At 38.6% G+C, this 11,234-nt stretch overlaps 1 protein-coding gene across 3 annotated transcripts; it reads left to right on the forward strand.

The window, feature by feature from the left end:
• The first annotated feature begins 447 nt into the window (after positions 1–447).
• On the forward strand, positions 448–9,734 carry vgll2a (vestigial-like family member 2a). 3 transcript variants are annotated; one of them, XR_009770438.1, is made up of 5 exons: positions 448–615; positions 2,238–2,481; positions 4,950–5,447; positions 7,279–7,657; positions 8,242–9,734. XR_009770438.1 is itself a non-coding variant. In XM_061707024.1 (4 exons), the coding sequence occupies exons 1-4, from the start codon at positions 538–540 to the stop codon at positions 7,113–7,115; spliced, it is 864 nt and encodes a 287-aa protein (XP_061563008.1). In that variant the 5' UTR covers positions 448–537; the 3' UTR covers positions 7,116–9,734. The 3 variants fall into 3 exon arrangements, 2 of the variants coding, with proteins under 2 accessions (XP_061563008.1, XP_061563006.1); XM_061707024.1 differs by having other exon boundaries at positions 7,072–9,734; XM_061707022.1 differs by having other exon boundaries at positions 7,279–9,734.
• Positions 9,735–11,234: the final 1,500 nt, after the last annotated feature.

Consider the following 11,234-nt stretch of genomic DNA (forward strand, 5'->3'; position numbering starts at 1 on the left):
TTTATTGGCCAAGTTTGAACATTGCCCGACAAGGAATTTGACTGTGGTTATTTCCCTCACTGTACCCAGATTTAAAAGTAGCAACAGTAAATAACAAATGTACAGTAAATAAACAATGTGGCACTTATTAACATATATACAATACAATTAAAAAAGTGAAAGGTGCAGCAGTACTGGGGTAGACATGGTAATAATTACGTAAGAACTTGAATAATGTAATGAATAATGATACATTATTATCAGGTAATCATTAATAATGATTACCTGATTTAGTAATGATGTAATTAAAAGTCCATTAAAGCAGAGGTGGAGCTGTGTCCTGTGATTGGTGGGAGGAGGCCGGCAGGCCGGGTGTGTGGAGGGGGGAGGGTGAGGAGGGGGAGGCTGCAGGGTTTACCGCGCACTGCTCGGCCAGTCGAGTGCGTAAAAAGCGCAGAGTTGGTGGCAGAGTTGTTCTGCGCTGGGATTACTCTCTCCTCTCCGTCTGATCAGATCTGCTCTCAATGAAGCTTGGTTCTTCTCCGTGATTTCTTCGCCATGAGCTGCCTGGATGTGATGTACCAAGTCTTTGGTTCCCAGCCTTATTTCAGCTCTTATAGCCCCTATCACCAGCAGGTATGGGCCACTCCAGCGGGGATTGTGTTTATGCGCTCGAGCACTTCTGTCTGCGCTGCGCTTCTTCTCTCTCCGCAAACTGCAGGATATTCAATAAAACACGTCTTTAAAGTTGATTGAAATGCCAATTTAATTCAGTTGTTTACTCAGAAAATAAAGCGTCCGGTACTTTCCCATTCAAACGTCAGTTAAATGGAGTTTAAATTAAAAAATAATAAATACATTTTTTTTTTTAAATAAGGAAAAAAAAGCTTCACTGAATCTCGGCTTTTAACGCAACGCATTGTGCAGTTTTTGTCTATTTTTTCTACATCTTAAACGAAAACAAACAAAACAAAACCCCCCCAGCTACACCACGTTTTGATCAGCACATGAGAAGTGCAGAAATGCTGAAATACTAAAGCACACGGGGAAGCTGTCTGGATCAATTGGATTTTCTTTTCTCAGTAGCCTATTATATTTTGCTCAATTTGATCAAGGTTGTTCTGGTGAAGACATAGAACAGTAAACTTTAAGTTAATTTCTTCTTAACTCATTTCCCTAACAGATTTCAAGTCAAAACGTATTTATTATATTTTGTTCAGGGTTCTCAGGGTTCTTGTTTTGTTGCATTATCCTTTTGTGACGCTTTAATGTATAACTGTTTTCTTCCTTTTCCAAATATTTAATTGATAGTTAAAATAAGGATGATTAAAAATAGCCCTACCCCTTTAAAATTTTAAGTAGATGTCTGCTTGATTAATATTGAAAGAAGCCTAAGTCTGTTTTTCTGTTAGAATAAGAAAATTTCTTTTTTTCTTTCTTTAAAAAAAGATAGAAATTTACCATCTTAGATGCCAAATAAGTATCATTAATTAAGCACCATTAAGTATCAGTAAGCACTATGTTCTACATTATATTGTACGAAAAGTGCTACAAAAATAAAGTTGGATTTGATGAATGATTTTTAAAAGTAGTTTGTGCTAAAGTTTTGCATGTGTTTGTCAGTGTAGCTTGTGGATGGCAGCTAGAGTGTAACAGATTTTAGAAAGGGCTTCTCAGACATGTTAGAGCTTCTTTTTTCTTTAGTCCTCCAACCTTTCAGTCAGCCTGCAGGTATTTTTTACATAGTGTCAAGAGTGACTGTGTCTGTCTTTTAAACAGATTGCGAACCAGCCCTCTCAGACTACAAGTCACCTTGTCAACAGTGTAGCTCTTCACACTTTATTGGCCGTATTGAATTACCAGGATCTGTTGCATTTTGTACATATGTGTGTGTGTTTGTGGTTATTTATTGCATTTAGTGGTAGTTAAAATACAGGTGACTGACCCCCTAAAAAAAGTCCAAATTAGATTCAATTTTGCTGAGAAAAAACATCAAGCTTCTGTTCAAATATGTTTGAAAACATGCAATCTAATTCATGCGTATTTAAATGCCACTAGATATCAGTTGCATCCTGAAGAATCAATTCCAGAAATGTAGATTTTTTTAATTGTAGTTTAATTGTAGTTTTTTAATAGAACTCCACGTCTTGACTTTTTATAGTCAGCGGTAAAAGAAGAAGAAAGAAAAAGGAAGTGTATCAAAGTGTGTATAGTAGTTCAACACAGTTTCAAGACATTTAATGTTGTGTCCTTTTTAGAAACTGGCATTGTATTCCAAAATGCAAAACCAGGAGAACGGCAGCCGGCTTGGCCCCCCAGGGCCTTCATCGATCAAAGAGGAGGACAAAGAGCTGCCACCAGGTGCCGAGTACCTGAGCTCTCGCTGCATCCTCTTCACTTACTTCCAAGGCGACATCAGCACTGTAGTGGATGAGCACTTCAGCCGAGCCCTCAGCCAGACAGCCGCGTACCCCACATTGAGCAGCCAGAAAGCCGTAAGAGGTGTGTGTGTTTGTGTGTGTCAATCAGTAAATGGTGTGTCTGCAGAGAATGTTTTGATAATGCTTAATTTCCCCAGTTTCATGTTATTTATTTTCTGTTGCTCCTCAACTTTGTGTTGGTTTCCTATCGTCAATGAAAAGTTGTGCAAAGAAACTTGAACTGAAGCCACATTTTTAGTTGTTTATTTCTGTATTTATTTATTCCCTTGTTTCAAAGTTTTAGGCTACCAATCAGGATCTATTAATCCAACATTTTATCACGGAAAAAAGGCAATAAGCTATGTTATACCTGCAAAAAAATGTGCTTTCTTTGCTGACTTTGCTGTTTAATTAAAAACATTTTTTTTCCAAAACTTACAATATGCCAGGAAATCAGCAATTTGTGCAAAGTCATTTTATTTGAAGTTATTTCAATGTATGCATTTATTGGAAACCTTAAAAGGGTCAAAAATCATATGGCATAATTTTACAGCCTTTGAAATATATAAATTCAAAAGGAAAATATTTCCAAGGAGATTTTTCCGTTTTTCTTCTTAAAAAAATGAAAGAAAAATCCTTTTTTAATGACCTTGCATCGATCATAGACTTTCCGCTTTGAAGACCAGGATTTCTATTTCACACTGTTATGTGTTAATTCTCTTTATATTGATTTGTTTTAACTCCATAAAAGTGACTCAGACAGACAATCGACTATTTAGGGTCCAAGGTGCAATTAAAGTGCAATTACTTTTTGGCAGGATTATTATTATTATTTGTCTCCTGCGGCCAAATTTTGCCTTTCTTTGAGGTGGTTGCCATTTTCTAAAACTCATTAAATTTGGCACGCACATCAGTTACCATAATTCATGCTCAAAGACATGGTCTCGTGTACTGTCCCTTGTGAAACTGACATATGGTTTCAGCTACACACACCAAATTTGGTAGGTGTGTTGACGTCCCCAAGACTTTTGTACATGCATTGCTGAGACACACCCTGAATCAATTTCAATTGCAGTTTCAAGTGTCTTATATCGAGTTAAATGGTCACAAATTTCCATGTTTCACCATGAAACATGAAGTCGCCTGTGAAGCAGACTGTATATGGTGGGATCTTATCCAAACTTAACAGATTTGAAGACAGTAGTGTCCTGAAGAAATTTTAACAGTAACAGTATTTAAAATCTGTCAGAGCGGCACCTAATGTTGACAGGTTTTACTAAGGTAGTTCTCCGAGATAATCAACCAAATCTCAAATTTGGCCACTACAACCTAAAGACAAGAGATGTTCTAGATTAAAAACAGCGACTTTACGTTAGAGACGAAGAAAATAACTTTGATGTCTTGCCATAATATATATATATATATATATATATATATATATATATATATATATATATATATATATATATATATATATATATATATATATATATATATATATATATATATATATATATATATATAATTTCTATACTTGATCTAATTAATATCTGTCAAGCTAAACTGTATTTTTACAGTGACAATTTGGACACTAAACACATGGCAGCTTATTTTTCAAAGACTGTACAGGCTAAGCAGAAATATTAGTGTAACCAAATCAAAAAAACAAACCAGTATTAACCAAACCACACCACCACGTACCTTACCACATCAAAGGGTTTCAGTTTTATGAAAGAAAAAATAGATTTTTGACAAATATTTTAACGTTAGCAACTTGTCCATCTCCTGCCTCAGCTCTTCAGTTCTCAGGTTAGGTTTCATGCCGGTTTCATGTTTCATTGTTCTGGCCGTTGTTGCGAAGAGAGGGGGAGGTAGGTGTCACAGCTGTGTCATGGTATGATTCATTTAACCCGCCGTAACAGTGCTTCACAGGGTCAGACGTTCTCCAAATCTCACGTAATTGATGAAAGTCAAAGGCTTGAGGTAATAATAGGATTTTATTTAACGGCAGATATCTCGCCACCTTCTGACAACACAAAGTTATGGACTCATTACCTTTACTGATAATCCCCAGCAGCCTGACCACAATCACCTTTGATTTAGTCAGCAAAGTCTCTACATCTCATACTGTAGGTGCCTCACAGAGAGATTCGCTAGATAGTAAGTTATGTTTGCAGAGCTTGGGGTGCTCTACATTTCATGCACACAAATCAGATTTAGTAAAAACTTAAAGACAGAATTTTTTTTGTGCATGGGTATGCCGAATTTCTGTCTGGCAGCTGACTGCTAAAGGTCTTATTAAATCTGTGCAATGAAAAAGGCATAATAGAAAATGTGGATTTAAAAAAAGGAAGAGTTGAAAATTACTGTATTTTGAAAGTTATTCAATGTTACAAAAAAGTAGTTTTTTGTTTATTTATTTTTTATTAAGAGTTGAGTCAACCTTCAACCACATGGATTTGAACACCTAAATGTACTAACAGCCTTTTAGTTTTGTCAGTGAGTCCTACTGAATTTTAAAAAGTGAAATTGTGGATTCTGTTTTGTCAGAGGGATCATTTCCTATGAGCCAGAGATGTTTCCCTCCATCATTCTGGAACAGCTCATACCAGCCGTCAGTTTCCTCCACGCTCGGCAGTGCTTTGTCTGCTCCCCACACAGAGCTTTCATTTGCTGGGGACCCATACTCTTCTGCCTCTCTGCACAGCCACCTCCACCAGCCCGGCTCTGACACCTGGCACCCGTCCCATCACCACCACCATCACCACCACCATCCTTATTCACTAGGGGGCGCAATAAGCTCCCAGAGCTCATCTTACCCACGTCCGGGGGTTCATGAGATGTACGGCACGGCGTTCGATCCGCGCTATAGCTCATTGCTGGTGCCATCGGTGAGGTCACACCATCGCCTGACGTCCTGCAACGCTGTGCCTGGACCCAGCGCCTCACCCTCCAACTTCGGGGGCAAAGGGGAGTCGGGAACAGGGTCAGCGTGGAGCGGTGCCTTCACGGGGACTGGAGCAGAGATTGGACTTAACATGGAGACTGGTATGTCAAAGTAACTCTTAACTGAAAGAAATAACAATAGTAAATGTGTACCCCAATATCTGTAAGCAGAACAGTGGCATCATTAGTTCTTTTTTTCAGGGAGTGCTTTACAATATGTTAAAGTCTCATCCGTTGTATGTCATCTCATTGCATCTTAGATGTGAGAAGGGCACATGCAAAAGGAAAAGCCAAAAATTCTAAATTTAGATATCCTTGGTCCATAAGTATACTGCATATGAAGGCAAGGGGATTATATGCCATGCCACCTTATAAATAAAAACATAAAATTAAACATAAAATACACATCTTTGAGAAATTGTGAGCAATTTCTGCAAAAAAAAGTGAACACTTTCTGGGCAGATATTGCAGGACAGTTGGTGCAACAAAATACAAAATAGGTTCATCTTAACATTTTACAGTTTTGACACAAATCTGGGAGACTGATTTATTATTATTATTATTATTATTATTATTATTATTATTATTATTATTATTATTATTATTATTATTATTATTATTATTATTATTATTATTATTATTATTATATTTATTTATTATTATTATAATAATACTTATTATTAGTAGTGATTTGGTAGCGAGTCCTCTTGCTGTTGCTTTTTCATTCATTCTTCTGATGAAACTCTTGACTGTTAAAATATTTATTAAGTTTTCAAGAGTAGAATTTCAAAAAAAGAAAAGTTGTACATTGCATTGATACCTACGTGGTATTCTGTTCTCAAGCAGTTCACAAGCAATTTTAGAAAAAGGCATAGTTTTTAAGCCATGTGCAGCAGTTGCTGTCAGACAGTTTCCCTCCACAAAAAAATAAATAAAAAAAATGGTAAACTCAAACCATTAAAAAATACCAGTTTCTAAATGAAGTGTTGTCTTAAAGTTTTCTTTTTCCTGGATTTAACAACATACATTTTATATTGACTTTTAGTCTAACATTTGGTTAGATTTGGCCAAAAATAACTTTTGTACAGTTTTGGCAAAATAATATGGCTTGAGCAGCTCATTGTTAGGACTTAAGGTGATCAAATTGCGGTAGCAGGACCTTCGTACAGCTGCTAATTAGTGGTAAGTAAGGTTGTTCGATGTGCTATCAAGTACCAGTGTGGAGTGTGGGAATAAATTTAGTATTCAAGGTGTCACAAGTATTTTGATAAGCTTAGGTTGTGATTTTAAAACCAGGTAAGGATGAGAGGATTTCTTGTTATGTCATGATACATAGATTTAAAGATTTAGATTTAAAGATTGCACTTTCTTATTTAAGTGACAACAATTGAATGACAGTATTTAATGTTTGACTGAAACTGAAACTCGGACCTTGAAAATTAAAGCAGCATTAGTCATAACATATGAAAACTGGAATAAAAGTGAAATATGTTTCTATGAGTTGGATTAACTTGCACAAGTGGTTTGAATCAACAAACTGTCTGTCAGTCAGCACTTTCACACCAGCTGTCAGCTTCCTTTTCTGTCGCTGTCTTGCTTTCATCCCCTCTGCCTTGGGCAGTTCCTTCTGCTTTTATCAACAAAACATTTTGGGCTTCATTGTCTAATCTCTCTTTTCTTGACTCTTCCTTTATACTTTCTTTCTTCCCCTTTTTCCTCCTCTCAGGTCTGCAGGCACAGGATAAGAGCAAGGATTTGTATTGGTTTTAGGCTTTAGAGACTGCTGAGACTTCCCTTCCTCCACTCCTGCTCTACTATATTGCTTTGGAAAAGAGAACACGAGGCAAACATTTAAAAAAGACATAAAACTAAAAACAAAAATCCAGTGATACAGAAGGTTTTTTTTGTGTAACAGCTTTTGGTCTACTTGCAGCTCTGTGCTACAGTGGACTGTGTGGCAGAAGCAGCAGCGCAGCCCTGCTGAGCTGAGATGCGACAGTGAGGATACAAAGCAAGTGTGGAACCAAAAACTGGACATGCAGACAGAAGGGAGGGAATCTGATCTGTAATGAGAAGGACAAAGTCAAGCCTCTGTGTGCTTTTGCAACAGGCAGGAACAACATTCCTGAATTGGAAAAGTTGGGGGACAAACAGAGACACATGTTGGGTTGGACTCTAAAGACAAGCACTTGAAGGACTTGGCAGGATTTACCTCAATTGAGCAACTTGGCTCAGACACTGTGTTATGGCTGGAGGAGCATTGGTGTTGGCGTTGAGAAAGCCACACAGAGAGCATCTGGCAGATGATGAAGGTGGGAGGATCCAGACACTTTGGTTTACTTGGAGTTATGTTCCAACTGGACATCACAGTACATTTTAATAACATTTACAGTTTTGGTTGGATTTTGATTGAACTGAGAAGATATTTAAGCCGCGATTGCAATTACAAACCTTATCTTTGTCCTTTTTGTAGTATGTATGCCATACTTCTAATCAGGTTTAAAAAATATTTCACTCTAGAAAAATATAAACGTTAAAGATAATTTTTTCGTTTTTTCCAAGTGGATTGTGTGAGTTACAAATGAGAAGTTTGTGCATTATTTCTGCTATACACCACTCAGTATGCTGTCAGTATTTTAAATAAAGTAGGTTGTCTGATGAGCAAGCTAAGCTAATCACTGCTCAGACATGTTCAAAAGAATAGTCAATTTTTGCCATTGTTAAATTTTCAGTATGAGCAGCTGCTATAATTGGATATTAGACTGAATCACTCATGTATTGTGTCATGTATTTCCTTTTTCTTGCAACTAGATTGTGTACTGGATGACAACACATTTGTTTTTCATTTGCAATATTCCATCTATTCATCTATTTACTTACCCTTATTCTACTTCAGGTCACAGGTCATCAGCCTTAGCAAAGAGGCCCAGACCTCCCTCTCCCCAGGCACCTCCAAGAGTTCCTCCTTAGGGATACTGGAGCTTTCCCAAGCCAGTCAAGAAATATAATCCCACCACAGTGTCCTGGGTTTTCCCAAGACACAAACGATATACCTCCCCAGGAGCCAACCTAACCTGAACCACTTCATCTGGCGACGCTGAGGAGCAGTGAGACAACTCCAAGTCCCTTCCAAATGGTGGAACTTCTCACTCTATCTTTAAGGGGGAGTCTAGACACCCTACATAGGGAAACCACTTGTACCGGCAATTTAAGCCTTTTGGTCACTACCCACAGTTCAGGACCATGGTCTGGACTGTAAATCAATCAGTAAACAGAAAGCTTATCAGTAAAAAGTTCACATTACTGAGTCCACCAGACTCACATATCAATTCCCCGCTTTTTTCTTTCCTCACCTGTGAGGAAGTCCCAAAGATACTTCAACCCCTCCACTCGAGGCTGCAACTTGTCCCACATCTGGAGAGGGCATTCCACACTTTTCCAACTAAGAACCATGGTCTGAGATATGGAAGTGCCAATTCTGCATCCTATCAAGAGTATAGAGTTGGTCCTGTGGTCCATGGCCAGGACAGAACCTTTATTGTTCCTCTTTAATCTGACTATTGACTACCATCCTCAGCACCCCTGTATAAACATTATTGGGGAGGATAAGGAGGGTGATTCCCCTGTAATAAGAACACACCCTTTAGAGACGCTTCTTAGAAAGGAAAGCACCACCCCAGTCTGCCAATCCAGAAGCACTTCCTCAAATGTCCTTGCAGTATTGCAGACGTATGCCAACCCAGACAGCACTACACTATCCAGAGCCTTGAGGAACACAGGAGTTACCAGCAGAGCCTTACCTTTTAACTATCTCAGTGACCTCAGCCCCTCAAGACTGCCTCAGTGTCCACAAAGTTAGCTTCCTTTGTGGAACATGTGATTGTGGGAAGATACTCAAAGTATTCCTTCTCTGCCAACATCACCAGTTGAGGTCAAGAGCACCCCATCCTCACTATACATGGCATTGGTGAGGCACTACCTTCGCTGGCTGAGCTGCCTGACAGTTTTCCAGAACCTTCTTCGGACCGATCTTAAGTTGCGTTCCATGGCTGCACTGAACTCCTTCTTCACCCAAGGTTTTGCCTGAGCAACCACCATGGCCACAGCCCCCTTGACTTGCTGGCCCCTGTCTCCTTTTTGGTAGTACTCCTTCAGCTTGATAATCTCCTTTACCTGGGCTCACCAACACTTGGTTCAAAGGGGGCCACCAAGGCAGATGCTAACAACTCTGGTTAGCCACCTAAACAGTGGAGACATGGAACTTGGCCCATTGGGACTCAATGTCCCTTGCCCTCCTTCTGATGCAGTTGAAGCTCGGCAGGAAGTGAGAGCTGAAGATCCTCCTCACACTTTCTGCCAGCCTTTCGCCACAAACTCTCACTATATGCTTGGGTTTTTCAGTCCAGAACATGTGACTGCATCCTCAAACTGCAGCCTAGGGTTTCCCTATGCCACATGCTCTTATGGACACCCTTATGTTTAAACATGGCATTCAAGTGTGACTAATAAAGAAGTCCAACAACAGAGCAACACTTGTGTTCAGCTAGGATATGACATTCCTTCCAGTCATACCCTTCCAGGTAAACACAGTTGTTACCCAGGTGAGTGTTGAAGTCCCTCACAAGTTCCCCTTTAGGAGGCTCCTAGCTGTGGGGCAATAAGTAATTCTCTTGGTTGACACCTCTCACAATGGGCAACTCCAGAGTGGTACAAGGTCCAGCCCCTTGAGTTCCAGAACTCATGCTGTGCATTAAGGTGAGCCCCACTATATCTGGTCGATACTTCTTAACCTCGCCCACTAGCTCAGGTTCCCTCCCCCCCATAGAGGTTCAAATACCAATCCCAAGAGTCAGTTTCCGTCATGATGCTGAGACTATGCCTCTGGCAGCTTCCACCCCAGTTGCACCCCAGTTGGGCTATTGTAGTTACAAATCATTGTCCAGTGCCATGCAAAATCTCACAATTCACATTCAAAATTCTCTGCATGGAAATCCTTGAAGTTTGATTTATATTAAATGGCAAAAATTTCTCTTCTTTTATCCTTGGCCGACATCCAATTGCAAATCAGCAAGCTGCTGCAGCTAAGAAACTCACTGCTTATAAATGCTTTTTAAAACCCGCATTTAAAATAAAACTCTTGCTTGATCATTTTTTTATTTTAATTTTAAATATACATTAACAGTTGCACAGCTTCAGAAAGATGGGAAGTAAAACAACTCTTTGGAAAACAATTAGTTTTCTCTTTGAGAAGTCAAATTTTGATGGATATATAATTTTCTGATATGAAACAGATAACATTTACATCAAGTGATCATTAATGTACAGAGCACATTGGGAACACTTTGGTATTTGACGGATATACATTTACACAATAAGCTCAGCTATTGACTCAGTAATCAAAGGGTTTAATGATTTGGCAGGAAAAAGCAGCTAACTGCTATTCACATTCAAAAAGAATAACATTGTTTTTATCTGCATTTGCATCTTAAACAGTTATTGCATTGATTGAGCCATAAGTATTATTGTGAATTATTTATGAATCATACTTTCTGTTTCAGAACAGACAGTTTTAAAACAATTTAGACCTAAACTGTATATACTGTATAAATATAAATAAACCTAAAACAGTTTATCTGGTATTTCATTTCTATCCTCTGTGGGGTACATGAATCTCCTATGGATATTTGTGTAGGACACTAATCACAAGGTTTTTGAAAATGCACTTCTATTCTGAAACTTTAATTTTGCTGCGTCTCAGCAGCCCATACCTATATGATGCATCAGGTCTTAATGGGTAAATATCTGAGATTTAGGACGTGGCTATGAGCATTTTGTAAATGATGTAATGGCAGACTTAGTCGGATTAGCCTTTAAAATAACATATAGTGG

This window comes from Cololabis saira, chromosome 18, assembly GCF_033807715.1.
Source record: "Cololabis saira isolate AMF1-May2022 chromosome 18, fColSai1.1, whole genome shotgun sequence".
Classification (NCBI taxonomy): Eukaryota; Metazoa; Chordata; class Actinopteri; order Beloniformes; family Belonidae; genus Cololabis; species Cololabis saira.

Bases quoted from the DNA above. Each gene is read 5' to 3' on its own strand.
- vgll2a (XM_061707022.1), top strand. From the start codon at position 538: ATGAGCTGCCTGGATGTGATGTACCAAGTCTTTGGTTCCCAGCCTTAT. The intron at 616-2,237 runs GTATGGGCCACT...TGTCCTTTTTAG, and splicing joins ATAGCCCCTATCACCAGCAG to AAACTGGCATTGTATTCCAA. The intron at 2,482-4,949 runs GTGTGTGTGTTT...CTGTTTTGTCAG, and splicing joins CAGCCAGAAAGCCGTAAGAG to AGGGATCATTTCCTATGAGC.